The sequence below is a fragment of the Cinclus cinclus genome, chromosome 4 (assembly GCF_963662255.1).
Source record: "Cinclus cinclus chromosome 4, bCinCin1.1, whole genome shotgun sequence".
NCBI lineage: Eukaryota > Metazoa > Chordata > Aves > Passeriformes > Cinclidae > Cinclus > Cinclus cinclus.
In genome coordinates this window covers 65,501,193-65,523,829 of record NC_085049.1, presented here as the reverse complement: position 1 = coordinate 65,523,829, position 22,637 = coordinate 65,501,193, and the positions used below count along the sequence as shown (strand labels likewise).

The 22,637-nt window shown below is 44.0% G+C and overlaps 1 protein-coding gene across 4 annotated transcripts; it reads right to left on the bottom strand.

The window, feature by feature from the left end:
* Positions 1-130: 130 nt before the first annotated feature.
* COPG2 (COPI coat complex subunit gamma 2) lies at positions 131-21,033 on the bottom strand. 4 transcript variants are annotated; one of them, XM_062492386.1, is made up of 24 exons: positions 20,929-21,033; positions 19,453-19,505; positions 18,897-18,977; positions 18,549-18,620; positions 17,485-17,564; positions 16,711-16,786; positions 15,747-15,839; positions 15,163-15,249; positions 14,035-14,192; positions 13,258-13,391; positions 12,488-12,555; positions 11,831-12,019; positions 10,920-11,015; positions 9,448-9,691; positions 7,154-7,229; positions 6,198-6,301; positions 5,553-5,689; positions 4,918-4,978; positions 4,422-4,561; positions 4,079-4,250; positions 3,123-3,220; positions 1,971-2,109; positions 1,769-1,867; positions 131-685 (listed from the first exon to the last, which is right to left on the bottom strand). In XM_062492386.1, exons 1-24 carry the CDS (start codon positions 20,963-20,965, stop codon positions 555-557), a joined length of 2,625 nt encoding a protein of 874 aa, XP_062348370.1. In that variant the 5' UTR covers positions 20,966-21,033; the 3' UTR covers positions 131-554. The 4 variants fall into 4 exon arrangements, with proteins under 4 accessions (XP_062348370.1, XP_062348369.1, XP_062348371.1 ...); XM_062492385.1 differs by having other exon boundaries at positions 4,918-4,980; positions 5,564-5,689; XM_062492387.1 differs by lacking the exon at positions 10,920-11,015 and having other exon boundaries at positions 4,918-4,980; positions 5,564-5,689.
* Positions 21,034-22,637: the final 1,604 nt, after the last annotated feature.

Below are 22,637 nucleotides of genomic sequence, written 5' to 3'. Positions count from 1 at the left end.
AAATTTGGAGGTTTGGGGTGTTTTTTAATTGTTTATGTTGGGAATTTAATAGCATCCCTTTAGCAATAAGGGATTTTTGCTTAATAAACAGCCATTATAGGCTATTTTTTCTGTACTGGAACAGAGAGAATTAGAACAAAAAAAGTTTCTATTTTATTAATAGTAATTCATATGAATTCCACCACTTGAACCAGTGTTTATTTTCTGTTAATAAAAAGCAATTTTGACAAAAATCTGGTTCTGTTTTCTCGCATCTTTTATCTTCTCTGCTTGAGATGCCATAAGTTAAGTGGGAATATGTAGGTGACAACAGAGGAAGGGACATGGAAATGGCTCAGTACCAGCCAGCCACTAATGGAACATCATACAAAAGATCTCCCAAACTGAGGAATAAAAACCACATGCAGAAAGACATCCAGGGAAAAAACAAAAAACAAAAAAAAAAACAAAAAAAAAAAACAAAAAAAAAAAAAAAAAAAAAAAAAACAAAACAAAAAAAAAAAACCAAAAAAACCCAAAAAAAAGGAATTCCAGGAATTGCAGTGCTGGAACTGTCAGCCCACGGAAGCCAGGATGACATCGACGGATGTCTCGTCCTTGCTCCTGACTGTCACCTGCATGGTCACACCGTCCCCAAGTGCCAACCTGGACCTGACCAGCACGTCACAGCCACCTCTGTACACACCTGGGACAAAGCAACAGGGAGAGGTCACTTTAGAGAGGCTCAGGGATCCAGTTCTGATGCAGGGAACAGCAGCTGAGGTCAGCACAGGTTTAGTCTTCAGGTTCTGCATGTGGGTCACAACTCCATGGAATGCTCCAGGCTGGAAAGCTGGGAAAGGCCCTGGGGGTGCTTGGTGACAGTGGCTGGACATCTCCAGGTGGGCAAGAGGCCAATGGCACCAGGGCTGTGCCAGTCCCAGTGTGGGCACAGCCTCGGGGCAGGGACTGTCCTTGAGGGACACTCTGGAATCCTGAGGAGAGATCTGGAGGGGCTGGAGCATGTCCAAGGAAGGGAATGGAGCTGGGAAGGGTCTGGAGAAGCAGGAAAAGGAGGCTCAGGGGGGACCTTGTGGCTCTGCACAGCTCCCGGACAGGAGTGGACAGCTGGGGCTTGGGCTCTGCTCCCATGGAACAGGGACAGGAGGAGAGGGAATGGCCTCAGGCTGGGCCAGGGTCCAGGAATTTTGGGAAAATTCCTTCCTGGAAAGGGTTGTAAAGCCCTGGGCAATGGTGAAGACCCCATGCCTGCAGGGATTTCAAAGCCCTGTGGATGTGAAACTTGGGGACATGGGGCAGTGGTGGCCTTGGCAGTGCTGGGGACGGTTGGACTCTCTGACCTCAGAGACCTTTCCCAACCTGAACAGTTCCATGATTCTAGGAGAAGCCGTGGGTGCTGCAGGGTGACTCAGGATGTGACTTCAGCAACAGAAAGTTGAGAATGAGACACTCCCAGAATCACCCTGCTGAGAGATTTCATGATGGAATTTCTGCTCTGGAAGTTCTCAAATCAGAGATTCTCCACCATTCCCACAGGTGGAATTCCCCCATTCCAAGTGCTTGGCCTGAGCACTCCAAGGCAGAGAGGTCTCCAAGTTACGACCAGCTGCTTTCAACACACTCAGTCACTTCAGAGAAAAAAAAACAACAAACTTTCTACAGAGAAAAAACTCCCAAAATAACAGCAGGGTCTCCTAAACTATTTCTCTTCATTTCGAAAAATCTGTGGGGACATGGGAACGTGAAATTCAGCAGCAGGAACACTTACCAGCCAAGTAGAGGGTGTGAGAATTTTTGTTCTCCGGCACTTTATCTGACCTCTCACAGGGCTGCATGCCCAGGAACTTGATGATGTTATTGACAGCTTCTGCATTCAGAGATGAAGAAAATTATTCCAGGTAATTATTTATTACACTTAATAAAACCCCAGTGTGGCAGGGGGGTGATCAACAAATGAGGGATTCTCTCACCATCCAGGGTTTTGATGGAACTGAGTGCAAAGGTTTCTTCTTTCTCAAAGTCATCTCCCACCTCTTCCCAGGCAGCTGCGAAGTTGGGCTTTAAAACTTTTTGGAGATGATCAGACACTGTCACCTCCAAATCTTCCAACTGTGAGGAAAAAAAAAAAAAAAAAAGGGAAATTTTCAGGTCAGTTATGGAAATGATCCTCACCTCAGAAAGGGAAAAAAAAGCACACAGCATTTTTCCAAGACAATGCCTGGTTTTAATTCCAAGAGAACCATATAATAATATGGTATAAAAAGAGCATAAATGGTATTTGTGGTGATCATCTGTAAACCTAAAAAATATTTGCACAAAACATCTGTGAGACTAAAGGAGAGCAGAAAATGAGGCCATCACTTGATGGGTCAAAGCCTTTTGCAGCCCCTCCTGGCCTTCCTCAGAATCCATGGAATCATGGGATGGTTTGGGTTGGAAGGAATTTAAGATAATCCAGTTTCAACCCCTGCCATGGGCAGCGACACCTCCCACCATCCCAGGCTGCTCCAACCTTTCCTTGGACATCCCAGGGATCCAGGAGCAGCCACAGCTGCTCTGGCAATTGCAGCCCAGCCAGGAATTCCCAATTCCCAAGATCCCATCCATCCCTGCCCTCTGGCAGTGGAAGCCATTCCCTGTGTCCTGTCCCTCCAGGCCTTGTCCCCAGTCCCTCTCCAGCTCTCCTGGAGCCCTTTCAGGCCCTGGAATGTTCTGGAAGCTCTCCCTGGATCCTTCCCTTCTCCAGGTGAACATTCCCAGCTCTCCCAGCCTGGCTGCTTTATTTCCTCCAGTATCTCCTGAAATCTGACTGTATCCCTATCATTAACCACACAACTAACAAAAATTTAAATGTTTGGGGTGGAAATAATGGAGCCCAATTCTGAAAACAGACAATGGAAGTTATTTTTTCCTTCCCTCCTCTCTGTCCCCACAAATTCTATTCCACAGGGCGCTAAAACTTTTGACAGAAATGAAGTTTTGGGGAAGGACCTAACAATGACATTTCACACTATTTTGGTGTTTCAGATTGATTGATTTCAGGATTGAGAGGAAACTTGACCCAATGGTCACATTTATCCCAAATTAGTGATAAGGAAATAGGGAAGAAATCCTGGACTCACCACATATTCATCCTCATAGCCATCCTCTTCTGGTACCCCCGTGTTGGGGTCACAGTCCCTCACCGTGAACTTCATGGTGCAGCTGAAGGTACAAGTGACTGGGAAGAGAGAAATCCTGGATAATTGTGGGAAACTTCTCTGCTGGAGCCCTCACTTCCCAAAAAAGAGACTGGCATATCCATCAGTTTTGCCCCACGAATATAGATGTGTCTGGGACACAGCACTTTAGTATAACTCTTCCCTTTGATTTTACAATGAAGGCCAAAGGAAGAGCTCAGTAAGAAATCACTGATTGCAAATTCTGCCATGAAATCCAGCAATAGCCACCAGGAAAAATTCCACACAGATTTCTGACAAATGGAATATGATTCAAACCCAGAGTCCAGCAAATTCAGGTTAGTTCTAATCTTCCCTGGTATTAAAACAACTTAAAAGTTCACTCCACTGGTAAGTCACGTTAAATAACTGCAAACCCAGTGGTGTTTAAAGTGACATGAAGAAAGAAAGGAAGTTTCATGTCCAAGAACATCTCATTCCTCTATTTTGTATAGTTTCTGATTGTCTAAAGAGAGGAAAAACTTAATCAGTCCATTAAACAAAGCCTTGAATTAGGAATATTTTTATTTTATCTGCATTTTTGCTTTACTGGTTCTGTTGTTGAACACTACCAAACATCCATAGTTTTAAACATGTTCCTTTCATTGACTCCAGACAATAAATCCAAGTTTCCATTACCTGCATGCTCTGCAATCCTCTTCAACATCCCATTTTTAATCATCCAACACCACTAATCATTTATAAAAGTTATTTTGCTAAAAACCAGCACTTGTGACACACAGAAAAGCAGAAAAGAAACAACCGAGGATTTGAAGATGAACCAAACCTCGCAGCCTCAACTCCTGGAGATGCCCAAAAAAACCCTTCATTTGAGGGATTTGTGGGGCACAATTTCTCACCTGCAGTAGGGTCATCCTGGGGGATCCTGACCAGGGTGTAGCACATTCCAGGCTGGTTGTAGGCCAGGCTGGGAGCTGGGATGCAGCAGATCACATCATAAGCATCTGATGGCTCCATCTGCACCGTGACCCTCTCCAGGAGCTGATCATTCAAGGTGTTGGTGCAGTCAAACTGCAGCAGCAAACAGGGAAAAGGACTTGGAAACACTTCCTCATCCAGAGGTTTTTTTTTTCCCCCCTCAAATCAGATAAAATCCTCCACGGCATGCAGCAAATTTCTTGTGCTTTGATCAACTCTTACTAATCCTGCTGGGCCCTGGGAAAAAGGGGTGGATTCCCTCACCTGGAAAACGATGTGGTTTGTGAAGATGTGCTTGATGCAGCAAACAAAATACTCTGTTTCTGCTTCTGTAAGCTGCACTGGCTCTGAGGACTTGAACAAAGGACCCAGGCCCTTAAATTCTGGGATGGCTCCCAGTTGTTCTGTGCAGGAAGGAAAAAATATCAACAGGGACAGGCTCTGATGCTGTCATCACCCCAACACTTCAGAGAATCCCATAAAGGTTTGAGCTGGGAGGGACATTAAGGATAATTCAGTTCCACCCCCCTGACACTTTCCACTATCCCAGGGTGCTTCAACCCTGTCCAACCTGGCCTTGGGACATTTCCAGGGATCCAGGGGCAGCCACAGCTGCTCTGGCAATTCCTAATTCCCAAGATCCTATCAATCCCTGCCCTCTGGCAGTGGAAGCCATTCCCTGTATCCTGTCCTTCTATGCCTTGTCCGCAGTCCCTCTGCAGCTCTCCTGGAATTCTGGACAACCACTGATCTCTCCTACCTTGAAATATATCCTGTCGTGAAGGAGCCACTTTCTCAGGTTTGCTGGTCACCAGGGCAATCTCTGTGGAGAAAAAAAGGCAAAGACTTTGTGCTCTGTCTCAACTAAACTGTGCAGGAGGTTTAAACGCCATTAAATCTCCACTAAATATTCCCTTTATTGTGTTCTCTGCATGTTTCAAACATTCTGCTGCAAACCACTGCCAGCCTGGCTCCTCACACACTGAATTTTTTTTTTTGACTGAAAATAGAGGAAATAAGTCTGAGTAATGAGGAATAAACCACACCCCAGCCCTGAAGAACCAGAAAAAAACAAAACAAAACAAAAAAAACCCAAAAAAACCCCAAAAACACAAAAACAAAAAAAATAACAACACCCAAACAAACAAGGAGGGGAAAAAAAAAAAACAAATAAAACCAACCCAAAAAGCTGGTTGTGCTAAGTGAAGATGCTAAATAATTATGCAAGTACATGGAAGAAAGCCAGAGAAGTGACTGAGAGCTCCTGGAACGGCCTTTTCCCAAAGGTTGTGAACCAATAAATTCTGATTATGCACAGAGTTATCCCTGCTAATGACATCTGCAGAACAGCAGCCCCAAGGCTCTGAGCCTTGCCTCCAGCCCATTTCCATGAACTTGGGTGCTACCTGCTTTCTGTTCAAAGATTGGGGATGTAGCTAGGGGAACTGTTTTCATGTCAAAAGGTTTCTCTGAAGGCTCCAGTGTATACTGATGCAGGGCTTTCTCCATCCCAGGAACAGAGACTGTCAGCCCTGCAGAGGAAAAGGCAGAAAAATTCAGTTTTAGGAGCTGGTGGCACTGCTGATACACAGGAAACACAAAAGAGGAAAAAAAAAAAGCTGCTCTGAAGATGACACAAAGTTGCCAAGTCTTAACAGTCCACTCCCAATAATCTTACATGGATTCACTAAATCCCCTGCTCACCTGAAGTTTCATTCACAGACATAAAATGTTTTTATAACCAACTCTCATCCTAGATTCGTATTGCAAAAGATGGAGCAAAAATCAAGAAACTTGTGTCAAGTAAAGGAAGAGCCAGTGAAAGCCCAGCTCATACTCCTGGCTCCTTTTCCCAGATTTAGAATTCCCTGAATTTAGATTCCCTGGATTTAGAATGCCCCTGGATCCCTAGGAGTGTCCAAGGCTAGATTTAGATGGCTAAATCTGCCACACTCAGCACAAGCACTTGGCAGGGAAGTGCTAAGGCCAGAAAAACCACGTGCATGAACAGCTCTGAGCGGTTTCCTTTTTCCCACTGACCATTAAAAATGTAGGCAGCATTCAGGGCCAGCTGTCTCTGCTGCAGGACATTCAGGTAGAACGTTGCCCTGTCCCGGACTTCATCGTCGCTGTCCATCATGCACCTTTTGGGGACAAAAGGACAAGGTCTGCACATCAGAGAGCTGAGCTAAAATTGGCACTGACAAAACTGGCTTTGATACCGCAGCAACAGTCAAGAGCTCCCTCAAGAGATTTTCAAGTTGTGCAAAAAACGTGTTGGTACAAAATTGCAGTTGGTTTAAATTTCAATTAAATCATTAACACCACTCGTCTTAACAAGAGACGTGAACGTGTGACATGGGAACACCCAAGTCTGGGAACACAAATGTTATTTATGAATAACCTGCACAGGAATTTTCTTGCTTCACGGGGTGTTAAAAATGCTCACATGGAGAAAAGCTCTGTAGGGGGAGGGTGACTTTTATATGGGCAGGTATTGATAGGAAAAGGGCGAACAATTTTAAGCTAAAGGAGATTTAGGTTGGATATGAGGAAGAAAATCCCGTCTGTGAGGATGGGGAGGCCTTGGCAGTTGTGGCTGGAAGATCCAAGGCCAGGTTGGGTGGGGCTTGGAGTGACCTGGGAGAATGGAAGGAGCTCCTGCCACAGCAGGGGTGGCACTGGATGAGTTTTAAGGTCCTTCCAACCCAAAGCAGTCAATGACTCAGTGATTTATTACCCCCTGAGCAATGTTCTCAGACCAAATTACCATCATATGTTTCCATGACTAATGCCATCCCTCGCTTCCTTGTAATCCTTCCTTCCTCCAGCAGTGCTCTGCTCCCTCCAGCCATGCGGGAAAGGTGGGAGAAGCATTTTCCCACTCCCCAACTGGGACTGGGAACCTCAGTGCAAGCCTCAGCCTGGTGTGACCTTGCTGTTTCCAGGGAATCAGAGTGCCCTGTGTCACCACAGGCTCAGCCACCCTCACTCACCTCTGGAGCAGCACCAGGATGCTGGGAAGCAGATTCTCATTCTGTGCCCCAAACTTTGCCAAAGCACTGACAGCAGCTGCAGAGAGAACAGGGAGGTGTCAGAGGACCCCAGGTTCTGCACAAACATGTTCTCACAGCCCTGAATTCTCAATTTACACAGCTCCTCACTTCCACACCGTAAACCCTTCAGTGATATGGAAAGACTAAATTATTCCTGTATTTCCACATGGCGATAGTTTTGTGATCAAGCTCTGAAAATCTCTTCTGAGGGAGTTCTCCATCAGGTATTTGTTGAAGCACTGTGGAATATTCCAACTGTTGGCACTTCTGCCATTCGCAGCAGTTCCCACTCCAGGTAAATCTGTTTTCCACACAAGCATCCAGTGGTGACCAGGGCCAGGCCACACCCAGAGACTGCACAGGGAGCTCAAACCTCTCAGCAACCACTTGGAGCTACCTCTCCAAAATAATAAAATTTCAGCTTGGCACCAGCTTGGAGAAAATCCCCACCCAGAAAGAAGAGGAAGCAGTTTCAGGAAGTTCAAACTTATGACAATGACATTAAACAGGGAAGTTGCAGTGGCCCCTCCTCATGTATCACACCTTGAATCCCAGCAGGCATTCAGAACCAACAGATTATTTATGTTCTGAAGCAGGAGGACAAGATGATCTGAGGATAAAAACACCTCAGGATAAAACTGCATCCACAGCTCTGCACAGGGACTAGGAAAGAACCATCAGTCCCCACACTCCAAACCCAGTTCCAGTCTGGGAATTCCAGCAGAGCTCAACCTGGTGCCATTTTGGTTTTACCTTTTCTTCTTTGAAATATTTTTTTTGTATTCTTTGCATACACATTTATAGTTCTACAGTTTATTATATTAGTGGCTAGGAGTTTTTTAAGTAATTTTCCATGGCTTTTTGCTAAGTAAAAAGACAAATTCCACAATTCCAAGACTCAGAGAATACAAACCCCCAGTGCTATCTTTGTTCTTCTTGGGAACCAAGGTTAAGAAGAACCCTTCAAAATACATTCTTAAGAACAAAACACAAGGAGAAGACTCCAGAACAAAAGATTTTGCCTGGGTGAAAATTGCATCACCACCTGTCCTCTGTCTTAGGTTGCAGTGCAAGATGTAACCAGTTCTGGGATCCAACATCTCATTCTGTTTGAATTCTGAATATTGTGTTGATACTTTTGTTAATTTTTGGTGGATATATTGAAGTAGGTAAGGTATAAATATTCTAATTATTATGATGACAATTAGTGTATATATATATATATATATATACACACACACATTTAATTTTTTTATAATGGTACAAGACTTAATTAAATAAATCACTTGACTATAATTTTATTTTTAAGTCTGGATTCTATCACCATCTGTTAAAACCAGGTAGAGCAGTGTTCTTTATCTCTTCCATGACCCATCCCTCATAACTCTGGGAGGGATATCTCCTGTTAATGGACCATATTAAAACCAGGTGGGGCAGAGCTCTTTATCTTCTCCACAACCTATCCTTCCTCCAGAAGATATCTCCTGTTAATGGGCCATGAGTCCCACGGCATGGCTGAGAATTCCATCATCCCATTGGGAGATGCTCCATCCAGGGGAAGGAGCCAAGCATTTCCTACCCAGATGAAATTGGGATTTGGAACATCAGAGCAGCCTTTTCCCACTGGATTCCAGAGGGAAACCAGACCCTCCTACATCATCACTGGACCTTTGGAGAAAACTGCACCCTTCTCCAGGAGCACTGCTCCAACAGAAGCACATCTGTCACTGCAGGAGGATGCAGCCATCATTTAATGGGACTGCTCCAACACCCTGACTGACTGACGGGGGTCAGCCTAGATTCTGACTCTGCAGTGCTCTGTTTCCTGTATTACTGCATTTTTATTTTAATTTTCCTAGTAAAGAACTGTCATTCCTATTCCCATATCTTTGCCTGAGAGCTCTTCAATTTCAAAATTATAATTTGGAAGGAGGGGGTTTGTATTTTCCATTTCAAGAGAGGCTCCTGCCTTCCTTAGCAGACACCTGTCTTTCAAACCAAGATATCCTCTTAATTGGTGCTTTTTATCAATTCAACTAATTTCTTAAAACCTATTAAAATGCCCTCACTCCTGGGTAAGTAATCTTTTGTAGGCTACTACAAAACTTCCCCTGAAGACCTCCAAATTAAAACCCACTCTTACATTACCTCCTTCCTAAAATCATCTCAAATTTCATTCCCAGGTTGAAAAAAAAGGCAACGAGGCAGAACTGCAGGCCTGGAGCTGCACTCACCAGCCCTCACAGCCTCGTTCTCCAGCACCACCCTGTTGAAGATGAAGCGGATGTACTTGGATGGGGACGGGGTCCTGGGGCCCTCCTTGCCCAGCAGGTGCAGGATCTTGGTGGCCAGCACGGTGTGCTCACAGTCCTCGATGAACTCACACAGGTGAGCCAAGCCTGACTCTTTGCTCTCAGGGTTCTCCTCAATGATGCTGATGATGCAATCCACGATGGCTCTCTTGTACTCAAAGCCACCCTGGCAAAAGGAAATTAGTGACAGTGAGGCTCTGATCGGAGCGATGCTCAGCTCCCTCATGTTTCAGTGACTGCTTCCCATGGAGAAGATAATCACGGGGTAAAAAAAGGATGTGGCATTCAGCCCTCTGAGCATCCTCAGCTCCAATGATGCCTCAGGATTTTGGCTTTGATATTTTTCAAATCCTATACTACTACACTTTAGGGTATAACTTTTAACTCCATACAGAGTGCCAGTTAAATGTCTTCGCATTTTGGTCAGACAAAACAATCCCTCTAGGCCTGAAATTCAAGGACACCCCAATATAAAAAAAAAGTATAAAGAAAAGACTTATAAAGACTTGGGAGAGAGCAAACTGGGGGTATATGACTTACTACCTGAAGCTGTAATTAGAGGATTAACCCCTGATATGTAAATGGACCAAACTTATAATTGTCTGAAAAACTTGTGACTGTCATTCATCTTGGGTGTAGCCTCTGGAAGGTTTCTGGTGTGATGCCTCCAGTTTTAGCTTTCACATTTTCCAGATTCTGTACTGCACTGGTATATAACTATGAATCTCATAGAAAGGGTTAGTGAGCTCTCCCCACAGATCAGTCAGACAAAATAATCCTTTTTCAGCCCCAGAACAAAGGACACTGTTACAGCTCCCAGTACAAAAAGTGTAATTTGTACAAAAAGTGTAATTTGTACAAAAAGTGTAATTTGTACAAAAAGTGTAATTATCAGTGAATTGAGGAGAGCAATGTGGGAGGGTGGGACTGCAGAACCTGGAGCTGGAATTGGACAATTAGCCCCAATATGGAAATGGACCAAAACTTGTAAGTGTGAAAACTGGTGACTCGGGGTCCATCTTGGGTGGAGCCTCTGCCAGGTGGCTACTACTGCCCAAGGTGAAGCCTCTGAAAGCCTTTTAATAAATCCCTACTTTATTCCTTTAACACTGTCCAGCCTCTGTTCCAGGTATTGTCTCAAGGCATCAGGTGTACCTACTGAAGGCCTTTAATAAATACCCACTTTTCTCTCTAAATCTTGTCCAGCCTCTGTTCCAGATAGCCACTCCAAGGCCATCACTGATTCCTGAGCTTTTCACACAGCTCTGACCCACCAGGTGTTGTAATCACTCAGCCCCATCTCTCTGTGCACCCACTGACAGAAAAGACACTCCCCATCACCAAGCAGTCCCAAATCTGCCAAAATCCCTCCCCAGAGCAAGTGTCACACGTACATCATCCCTGAGCATGTTAGAGAGGAAAGTCATCATCACGCTGTGCTTCCGAGGGTACTTCTGGCACAGGGCACTGATGGCCTGCACCACCACAACCTGCAGAAAACACAGAAGGACGTGGCTCATGTGTTTACTTCCCTAGGAAAAACACAGGTTTCTATCTCAGGTTGTCAACTTGATTGATTAAATTTATGTACAAGGATAAAAATCAGGTGGTGGATACTCAGGGTCAGCATGGAACAACTTGGTGCAAGGGTGCTGCATGGCCTGGCTCTGCCAAAAAGACTGAATGGAAAAAGATTTAGGATGCCATGTGTTAACTCAAAGGCCTCCCCTGTTTCCTTCCTTCTTCCCAGGTTTGATCATGATCCAATTTTAACTGGTCACATTCTGTCTTTAAAACTCTTTGTAATTTCAAACTTGTCTAATACTTATTTTTCTCATAAAAACAAGGACTTAAGACCACTTTAAGGACATGGATTTTGCAGAGCTGTGCTCCTCATGGTGTAACAGGTACAACTGAATCATCCTGAACCAATTAATTACCAGCTTAGTCACTATAAAACTTACATATTAGGCAGTAATTTGTAATTAACAGTTTCCTAACTATGCATCAAGACTGATAAACTTGAACACTTAAAATTCTTCCTCCTCTCTAAAACAACCAGAAGGAAATAGAGGATATTGCACAGGAGCCAGGAAATCACCAAATGATGGGTTTTTTTTCCCTTTTTTGGAGTGGTGGGAAGAAGGCACACAGGATATTTAAGCTGGAAAGCACCTTCTGAACTTTACCCTGCCAGACTAAACCACCGAAGTATTAATAGGAAAAGCTTCTTAAGAAAAAAAAATAAACCACAAATGGGAGAAAAACCTGCAGCTGGAAAGAGCAAATGCCTCCAATGGCACACCTTAAACTCATCTGAGATTTCTGACACAAAGGAAGAGATCTGTTTCATGAGCCTGTCCACGCTGCTCTCGCTGCCCGTCTTCAGCAGTGTGGTGATGGCCAGGGTGGCAATGCTCCTGTTGGAGTCTGTGATGAGGTTTTCCAGGTCCAGGTTGCAGGCAGTGACTGCAGATGGATGTTTCATGGCCACCTGCAAGGAGCAGAATTCCAAAGTTATTGCGAGAGCTGTAGCATGCTGAAGTTCAAAGCACTGGATTCAGTCAGAGCTCAGAGGTTTCGGTCGCAGTGTTTTAAATTAATTTTAAGTTAAGTTGTGGGTTTGACAGTCACTAATTTTTGCTGTTATTCTGATTTCAGAACTGCACAACACATCTCCTTCACGTGGATGTTGTAGTATTAAATATCCAGGATTCCAGCTGAAAGCTCACAGATTATATCCCCGTGGTCCAGAAATGAGCAAACACAGCCTGAATGCAGGAAAAGATTTCTGTCCCACTAGGAGATCTGGCATGGAAAAGCCAATTCTCCAGCATGGAATAATTCCAAATAAAGTCATCACAAGGGCAGCTGCTCTGCTTGAGATAACACATCATTAAGCACTGTTGGCTGGCTCTGATCTCAGAGAACGAAGCTTTTTTGGAGGTTTTGAAGCACTCACTTTATTGAGGGTCCGGACGGCTGCGTAGCGCAGGACAGGTTTAGGAGAACTGCAGAAAAGTTGCAACACTGGGGAACAACAAAAAAAAAAAAAAACAAAAAAACAAACCAAACAAACAAACAAAAAACAAAACCAAAAAACAAAGATACGGCCTCTTTCAAAGAAAGGAAATAGAACAGAAAGTCTAATAAATCTCCATTCAACTACACACTGCTAAATATTCATGCAGCTCTACGCATAATTTATCAGCAGTTTCACACAGGTTAGAAATAACCATGCCACCCCCTGTTCTTGGTAGTGGGATAAAAAACAGGAGTTTATCTCTACATTCCAGTTCTATATTCCAGGTGGAGGAGAGTTTTCCCAGGTTTTTTGTGGTTGTTTAATCCCTGGGAATGCCCAGTGCCAGACTGGATAAGGCTTGGAGCACCCTGGGACAGGGGGAGGTGTCCTTGCCCATGGTAGGGGGGGCACTGGGTGACTTTAAAAGGTCCCTACCAACCCAAACCATTCCGGAATTCCCTCCCATCCCAAATTCCTGCAGCTGGATAAAGACAAGCATCATCCTGTGCCACCTCTACTGCCATTTACCTAAACCTCTGGATGAAAAGGGGAAAAGAGATCTCATCCAAAGGTCCTTAAAACGTGGAGTTAAAGACATTTTAACCCCAAGTTATCAGAAAATTCAGGGTTTGGGGGTTATAATTCTGTTGGATTTTCTCTATTTCTTTATTTCAGCTGTTTCAGGGGTACAAAGGGCTGTGACCAACCTGACACAGCAGGTGCCAGCTCCCTGGCAGTGCAGTTTGGCAGGTGGATGATGGCAGAGGCAGCCTCATAAATCACCATCTCGTGCTTGTTCCTCAGGCAGCTCTCGATGAAGTCAAACAAGGGACTTTCATGGCTACAAACACAACAATCCCAGGATTTTAGGCTGGAAAAACCCCTTTAAAATCGAGTCCATGATTTCAAGTCTAGACACAGAATCCCAGGATTTTAGGCTGGAAAAATCCTTTAAGATCAAGTCGAAGACTTCATGGCTACAAACAAAACAATCCCAGGATTTTAGGCTGGAAAAAAGCCCTGGAGAGCCCATCCAAGATTTCAAGGCTACAAACACAGAATCCCAGAATTTTAGGCTGGAAAAGCCCCTTTAAGATCAAGACCAAGATTTTGATGGCTACAAACACAAAAACCCCAGGATCTTTTAGCCTGGAAAATCCCCTTTAAGATAGAGTCCAAGATTCCAAGGCTACAAACACATAATCCCAGGATTTTTGGCTGGGAAAAAAACCCAGAGATCAAATCCAAGACTTTCGTGGCTATAAACACAAAAATCCCAGGATTTTAGGCTGGAAAAACCCCTTAAGATCAAATCCAAGACTTTCATGGCTACAAACACAAAAATTTAGGCTGAGTAACCCCTTTAAGATTGAGTCCATGCATTATCCCAGCACTACAGTTCTGATTCTGCGGAGATTCCCACAAATGCTGTTGTTCCCAAACCTTCATTAATTTCTGTGATTTCAACCCTGCCTGTTCCTTACCCCTCTTCAGATTCCTTGAGGAGTTTGCTGGCAATCCTGATCAGCATACAGTAGGCAAATTGGGATTTCAGGCCAGATTTGGTGAATTTATTCAGCATCTTGGAGACAGCCAGGCGGTCGTTTTTCCTAAGGTGATAGAGCAGCCCCAAAGCATGATACTATGGGATGGGAAACAGAGGGGCAGGCACTGAGTACAGCTGCAAAATCCACATTCAAACATCAAAAGAAGGATATCACTATTTCCTTGCAGAAATGCTTTCTAACCTCAACTGAGCTGAGTTTCCTGCTAAGTTGCAAAGATCTGCAACGTTTCCTTGCCCTTTCTGTCCACACTCAACTATTCCTGAAGATCCAAAGAGCCACAAAGTTAATTTATTTCCTTTCCCTCCCCCCATTAAGTATCATAACTTTGAAGATTTCAGCTTTGCACAGCCCTGAAATGACAGCTGACCTCACAAAAGTCCTTGAGGCCTTTCTGATGGAATATTTCTAGTTCCTTGCCAAGTTATTTTGGTTTTACCCCCCCCCCCATAAAACTGATTAACTGCAAAGCTTAATGAAGCTGCTAAGTGGGCAAGAACAAAGCTGATTTTACAGAATTTTTCTGATCACGAGTCTGCAACAGACAGAGTAATTCCATATTTTGAACAGACAGAATAATTTCACTTCCACAGAGGTCTGGAATATCTGTGCAAAAATTTTGCTCTTGTGGAGATCTTAGTGGTACATGGGTTCATCTTTTGCATCTGGCAAACTTTCTGAAAGCCAAGAGATGCTCATTGGGAGGCAGGGAGAGAATTTTGCAAGTTTTTTGAGCACTCAAGATTCAAATCCCTTCTGCAAGAACCACTGTGGGACAGGCAGAAGCATTCCAGCTACCAGAAATTTAGCAGGAAAAAGGGAACAGAACTCCAGAGCCAGCTCTTAACTAACAATCTTGTGCTGGCATAATGGAAAAATTCACTAATAATTTGAAATTATCAAATTGTTTCCCACAAACCACAATTCTTCCTTTTAAAAGGCTAAAGAAAAATAAGATTTATTTTTTCTTAAGTTTTCTTAGAAACTCCCAGAAATGCCATTAAGCCACCTCACAGCATTTCTGGGGACAGCCACCCTCAAACACACCTGTATCATGATGTTGTCACTGGAAGCTGCTTCCTGAGCTTCATTGATCCACCTTTTGACCACGTCATAGCTGATCTTCATCATGTGCTGCAAAAAAATCGAGACTGGAGACAAGCCCACAGCCACTCTTTAGCCTACATTCCTATAAACTGTGGATTTCCTTCCATCTCAGTCTCAAATTATTCCACTACTATTAATAAAAGTATTAACTAATGAGATTTTCCCAGCCTTTTCTCCTAAAAAAAAAAGGGAGTGGATCAGAGTGAATTCCTTCATCTTGCCCTCCTGGTGTGTATTAGCAGAAATAATCCTGAACTGCAGTTTCAGCAGGTGATTTCATGGCCCCATCCCAGATAAATTCATGTTTTACACTGCAGAAATATGAGCATTTTGTACTAGAAATTATTACGATTGATGTACTCAAATGTTAAGAAAGCAATTTGAGGACGGAAAGGAAACTCTGCCTTTTTCTTATTTTCCCATGAGATGAAAAGACATCTCAGAGAAAAAAGCAAAACAAACACAGTAGACTCACCTTCCCAGCCTGACAAAACACCAGATTTACAAAAATCTGTTTTACTTACCAAGGAAGACACCAGTGCAGAGCTGGACACGCTGGGGACTTTGTCCACAATGGCCTGCTTCATGTACCTCTCAATGGCCTGCAGCATTGTACCCTAGGAAAAGGAAAACGGGGAAAAAGGGAAGTGTGGATGCTTTGGGGAAGAGCATAAAGGCAGCAGAAGGCAAAAATCCACGTTCAAAGGACCCTCAGCAAAAATCTGGAGTTACTTCTGCAAGGCAGAGTTTGAGGTGCCTGGTTCTGAAGGGTCAGTGACAAAATCACCAGCAGAGAAATCCCAGATGGGAACTGAAGCTCCCAAACATTCCAGCTGCACATCCCCAGTGCTCCAGTTCCACGGAGCTCCTGGAAATTGCACAGGAAATCGAGTGGAACAATCCCAGATAGAAACTGGAACTCCTAAATCTTCCTGCTGCACATTCCCAAGCTCCAGCCCCACAGAGATCCTGCCAGTGCAGAGGACATTGAGTGGAGCAATCCCAAACAGAAACTGGAGCTTGCAAATCGTCCAACACCACATTCCCAGTGCTCCAGCCCCACAGAGCTCCTGGAAACTGTACAGGGCATCGATCAGAGCAATCCCAGATACAAACTCGAGCTTCCAAACATTCCAACTCCACACTCCCAGTGCTTCAGCACCACAGAGCTCCTGGAAATTGCACAGAGCATCAAACAGAACAATCCCAGATGGAAACTGGAGCTTCCAAACATTCCAGCTGCACATTCCCAGAGCTCCTGGAAATTGCACAGGACATTGAGTGGAGCAATCCCAGATGGAAACTGGAGCTCCCAATCATTCCAGCTGCACATTCCCAGAGCTCCAGTTCCACGGAGCTCCTGGAAATTGCACAGTCCACAAAGCAGCAGTTCCAATACTGCTGTAAAATGCACCTTGGAAGAGAGCAGATTTGGGATTTTAAATCCACTCATCACCTCTCCCACAGAGTGACCCCATTTGTACTCACATCAGTGATCCTGCACAGAGCTCGGATGGCAGGGCCTCGATAGACATCCTCCTTGCCTGTCATGTCTTTGGTCAAACTGAAACCATCAAAAACATCCTCTCAACACTTCTTTAACATCCCCATGTCTCAGGCTTTATGTGACATTCACCTCATTTAGCTGCTGCAGTTCTGGTTAGGAACAATTTTGTAATAATCAGCTAAATTTGAGAGTTATCAACATCAAAATCTGGGGAAATGCAGAGCTAGAAAATGCACATTTTGTATTGCTTTGCCATGGTTTGTTTAGCTCATTCTCCTTCTTGGTGGTGCTGCTTGTCCCACATGGAGTTTTGATTTGGAAATAGAGAACAAAGTTCAGTTTGGGTTATTTTATATATTTCTAAAGCCATTCAGCAATCCAACAACAGATCCAATTTTTGCTCTTGCAACAGCTGCAATGTCTATTTTTGTAGTCAAAAAATTGAGAGTTCAGTTGGGAGAATGAACTGGGCTTTGCTCTACTTTAATTGTGAGACAGGAAAGTCACAGCCTAAGTTCTGACAAAACAAGAATCAAAAAAAAAAAAACAGAGAACACAGTAAAAACCATTTGATAAACTGAATTCTCCCACAGAGTGGGAAGAAAGTAACATTTCAGAGCGTGGCACATACTGTGTATCACAGAACTGCTGTACACTTATAAAATCTCAACACTGCAGCAGCTCAAACAAAGCAAGGGAGCTGAAGCTTCTTTTCCAGAAGCCGATCCTGGAAAAGGTTCTGGAGGGTGTCCCACCTGCTGGTGACAATGATGACGTCCTCAGAGATATTGGCCATCTCTTTGATTGTGAGGTAACACATTCTTCTGAGGGTTTGCTGTGGAAAGATGAAACTCAATGGTAATTAGAAGTTTTAAAAGAGAAATAAAACATAAAAATTAAATATTTCACCTTAAAAGAAAAAGAAGCTTTTAAACAAAACACATTCTTTCCAATTCAAAGTTAACACGTTCTTTTCAATTCATTTGATAAGAGTCAAACTCCCCGATATCAAAGATTGATCAAATCAGATTTACAAAAATCCATGTTAATTATCAAAGAAGAGACACAGCACACTCAGAAATCCCCCAAAAGTTAAAAGCTTTGAAAATAAATGTGTTAACGTAAAAAAAAATAAAATAGAAATACACGTGGATTGTTGACATTAAGTCTTTGAAAACAATTAACTTTATATTTTTAAAAATCCTTTTCTTTTAAAAATGTTGATATGAGAAACATTCCAAACCCTCTGTATTTCCAAGAATTTTATGACATCTTTGAACAGCTACGCCTTCCTTGGACAACTCTCTAAAACAAGTAAAACTTTTTAAATTAAAATTAATGAGCCCCATCACATGAAACACACTCTCAGAGTCCTTATACTCTGCAGAAGAGATCACAGAAGGACTTGACATTCTCTGCTGAATTCCCAAAATCAGTTCCCAAACCATTTGATGATTTTTAGTGCATTTGCCTCAATGAGATCAATGCTGATCCACGTTCTGCAGGCAGTTTTAAAATTCTATTTTGAATTAAGCAGATGATGATTTGCAAGTGGAAGCAACAACCATCAAGTGATTTGTAAATTCACACTTTGTCATTATCCCTGCTTTTACAGCAGTAATTAACTCAGAACCCACCTCCACCTCCAACCCAACCCACAGAATAACCACATGTTATTCAGCCCTTTATTTCCAAGCCAGGAATTGCCTCTGGAGCTCCTCCTGTGCACTGTTTGCCTCCCACATGCCAAAATCCAAGGGTTTGGCAGCTCCTGCAAACCCAGACAGAAGCAGGGAGAGGTAAAACACCAGGTCCTTACATCATTAGACTGAAACAATCTGGTCATGGCAAAAAAAGCTTCCGTGGCTTCCGTGGTTCCAAAGTGTTCACCCTGGAATTAGCAGAGAGGAAAACCAGGCATTATCCAGCTCCTTTTTCTAATGCCCTCCCACACACCGGGAATCTTCCCTTGGAGATTTTTTCCCGTAAGAAACCATCTTTTCCTCTTTTCCTTCCCAGGGAATCCACAATTATCCCCACTCTAAACACCCCCCACAGGGATGGAAGTTTCCCAAGGAGTCTTCCCTGCGGCATGAAGGGGTGGGAAACTTTTTTCCCCACTAATAAAAAACATTCATTCCAGATGGAGAGAAATCATAAAAATTACCTGGTTCAGCAGGTACAGGATCTTGGTAAGGATGTGAAGGCATCTTCGTGGGTTTATTGGGGTCTCATTGAAGAGCCGTGCCTGGAAATCAAACAAATTCTGCTTGAATCTATCCCAACAATAATTAATTCTCTTTCAACAATAAAATTAAATGGATCTGTTTCCAGCCAAGCAGCTCGTAATTTTTATTTGCATTAAATATGTGCCTCAGAGAAGGTGTTCTTGCATCTTTAGTTTGCAGCAATCCGAAAAAAGCACAAACAACTCAATCTGCCATCTGGAACTGGCAGAAATGCCTCAAAATAAAACATTTTTTTTCTTCAGGAAGAGCCCCCTGAGATGCCACATGTCCATATGGAAGGCAGGAGACACATGTCATCTAATTACCCTAAAAAAAAAAAGCCCTCATTAACTGTAGATAAAATTATTTACACTCTCTGTGATTTTAAATTAATTCTATGAATGTAGCTATCCACATTTCCCCACAGTCGTTCTGCAACACTTCCTGAAGGAAAAGATAATTAATTAAACAGCATTACCCTGTTATTATTCTTACCTCCTGAAGCACAGCACTCTTCTCCAGATGCTGGAAAGGATTAGAGCCACTACCTGAGGAAAAAGAGACCTCTCAGTTGAGGAACTCCTCACACACCCTAAAAGGTCTGAACACGCAGGAACAGCCCCAAAATTTTACCAAACCACCTCAAAACAGTGACGTTCCTCTTTGAATAACTGATGGTGGCCATCAACAGCTTTGAATCCACTTTCTTAAGTGCTGTATTCAAAGTTACAGAAAGAATGAAGATAAGGGGAAAAATAAAGAGGAAGAAGAAAATTGTGTGCTATTTAATCTGCCTTTGCACAAAACTATTTCCTTTTTCTACTTCCATAATCCACCTATTTTAGGTCTTCAAGAACTGAAGGCATCAACACAAGAGCTGCTGATCAGGATGTGAAACAGAACTGAAACCACTTCTCAGACACATAAATCCCTCCACAGCCTCACTTCTGCTCCTGATCCTCTCCTCCCGAGCAAGAATTCCTCATTCCCAGCTCATTTATCCCTCAGTTCTCACATCCCAAGCAGAAGGAAATTGAAAATTAAACAAGCTCAACCCTAGCTAGGCACATTTGGCGCTCAGAGCAGCAGCACAGAAAATCCCAGGCAGCATGAGGTATCGTAGGGAACACGGATTTAACTTCCAGACCTTTGGAAGAGACTTTCCAGGGATACCGCAAACTATCCCAGGCTGCTCCAAGCCCCATCCAACCTGGCCTTGGACACTTCCAGGGATCCAGGGGCAGCCCCAGCTTCTCTGGGCACCAAGATTTTATCTCCCCCCCCCCGGGTGTTGCAGAGCACAAGGAGATGGGGCCAGAGGTTGCCTAAATTCCCTGTTGTGAGTTCCAGATGTGCAGGCACAACCCAGACAGAGAAGGCCTGGAAAGGCTCTTCTGAAACGTTGGGGATTTTGCTTTGTGCAGCAAAACGATTAAAAAGAAAAGCTTATTTTCTTTACGCATATCATCACACCGTTCAGGCAGTGATATAAATAGCAATACACGGAATCAGCGCTCTCTTCTCTCTCTGAGGGATGAAAGATCTGCACGGAGGAGAGATAGGGATAAAATCCTCTCGAGAAACCAGCTGTGCAATAAGGAGAGCAAACAGAGCCCAGTTCCTCTGGATTTGTCACCATAAGGGGGAAGTACTTCGGCAGTCAGTTCTTACAGCTGAAGCGCAAGTACCCCATGAGCTGTGAGAGATCACAGAAACACCGCACGGCTTGGGCTGGAAGGAGAGCTCAGGATCATTCCTATCACCTTCCGCTATTCCAGCCTGCTCCAACGTGGCCTTGGACACTTTCAGGCCTCGAGAAGCCCCAGTTTCTCGGGAAATTCCCTTCCAGCCCCTCCCCACCTCAGCAGCCCCTCAGCTCGCTCATCTCCACCCCGCGTTCACTTCAGCAACCCCCTCCCCTCACCCCAGCACACCTCCGCCTTCTCCTCTCCCCCAGTCCCCTCCTCGTACCGGACTCCTCGTCCTTTTTATCGAACTTCTTGATCATGGCGGCCTCGCTCCCGCTCCCTCTGAACGCCGCCGCCTCAGCAGCCCCGCCGGAATCCCCGCCCTCGACCCGCGCTCTGTCATCTGATTGGCCTGCGGTGCTGTCAATCAATCTAGCGCCTTCCGCCTCACCAAGCCACACCCTCGCACGGAAGGGGCGTGGCCAGAGTGAGGACGGCTCTTAAAGGGGCCGCGTCGTTATTTTGTGGGGGGTGTGGGGCTTCGCTGGTGGACAGAGAGAAAAATAAATAAATAAATAAATAAATGATCCATCCCAGCTCCCGGTGAAGAAACGGGAACTCACGTGGAGTTCACACGGAACTGACGTGACAATCCCACTCCCTGGGGCCTTTGGCAGAAGCTGCGGTAAGTCACAAGGAGCTCTTGTGTGACTCTTACGTAACTCACACTGTGAGCTCCCGTGACAAACCAACCACTGAGCCCCTTGGCACAAAAATCAAATTAATTCCCCCGTGACTCACATGTTAGCAAGTTAACGGAGTTAACTTTCACTTAGTTCTCCAGACAAAACAACCATTTGAACACAATGGAAAAAAAAAAGAAAAAAAAAGAGATTCCCGTTAATCTCCCATGTAACTCGTGTAACGTGCAAGTAACTCACATATAAATCCCAAGTAACTCTTCAGATGAAGCAACCATTAAACCCAATGGCAAAAAAAAAAAAAAAGGATTCCCATTAATGTCTGAAGTTCCTCACATGTAAATCCCAAGTAACTCCCAAATAATTGCCATGTAATTCCCATGCAACTCATGTGTAACTCTCATAACACACCAACCATTTGAGCCTCTTGGACAGAAAAACAAACAAACAAACAAACAAAAAACCTGCCTCAAGTTGTGCCAGGGAATATTTAGGTTGGATATTGGGACAATTCCTTCCTGGAAAGGTTTGTCCAGATTCCCCATTCCCAGAGGGATTGAACACCCTGGGCATGTGGCACTTGGGGACGTGGGAATGTGACTGTATAAATTTTCCTTAAAATATGAGGAATTAGGATCAAGGGAGATGCTGCTGCTTCCAAGTGCAATAACTTTGTGGATCTGGAATGCCAAACCATGGCAGCAGGTGCAGGTTGGGAATGCTGGAATTCTCCTCCTCGTCCTGCAAGGAAAACCATTTCATGCCTTGCACCTCCGTGAATCAAAGGGAAAAAGGCGGTTCCTTAGGAAATGTGGTGATCCAAACCTGTACCCTGTTAAATCCAGCAGCAGTGACCTTGGAGAGGCTGGAGCATGAAACAATGACCCCAGTTTTAAAGAATTTTCTTTCCACAGGTGGATTTTTCACGGTATTTTAGGAACCTGCTGATGTAAAACTGCTGAATTCCATCCCATTTTCCTGACTTCTCCATGATCCAGGGAGTTGGGAAAACTCCTGGGGTAATTCACGAGTTGTTAAACTTAATCCTGGTTCTTTGCTGTGCTTCTGAGCCAGGTTTAACAGCCCAGACAACAAATTTGAGTAGGACACCATGAGCAGAGTGACCAGTCCTGGCAAGTCCTGTTCAAGTGGGAACACACTCAATTCCTGACACAATTCCCTTTTCCTGAATAATTAAATTAGGAAATAAATTCAGATAAACTCATTGGTTTCCAGTGCAATAGACTGGAGTTATGAATGAGTTCATTCGGTGCCTCTCCTCCTCGAACTG

Bases quoted from the DNA above. Each gene is read 5' to 3' on its own strand.
- COPG2 (XM_062492386.1), bottom strand. From the start codon at position 20,965: ATGATCAAGAAGTTCGATAAAAAGGACGAGGAGTCCG. The intron at 5,690-6,197 runs GTCAGTGGGAAA...TTTCCTCTGCAG, and splicing joins TGCTGCCTACATTTTTAATG to GGCTGACAGTCTCTGTTCCT. The intron at 3,221-4,078 runs GTGAGAAATTGT...CTCTCTTCCCAG, and splicing joins CCAGGATGACCCTACTGCAG to TCACTTGTACCTTCAGCTGC.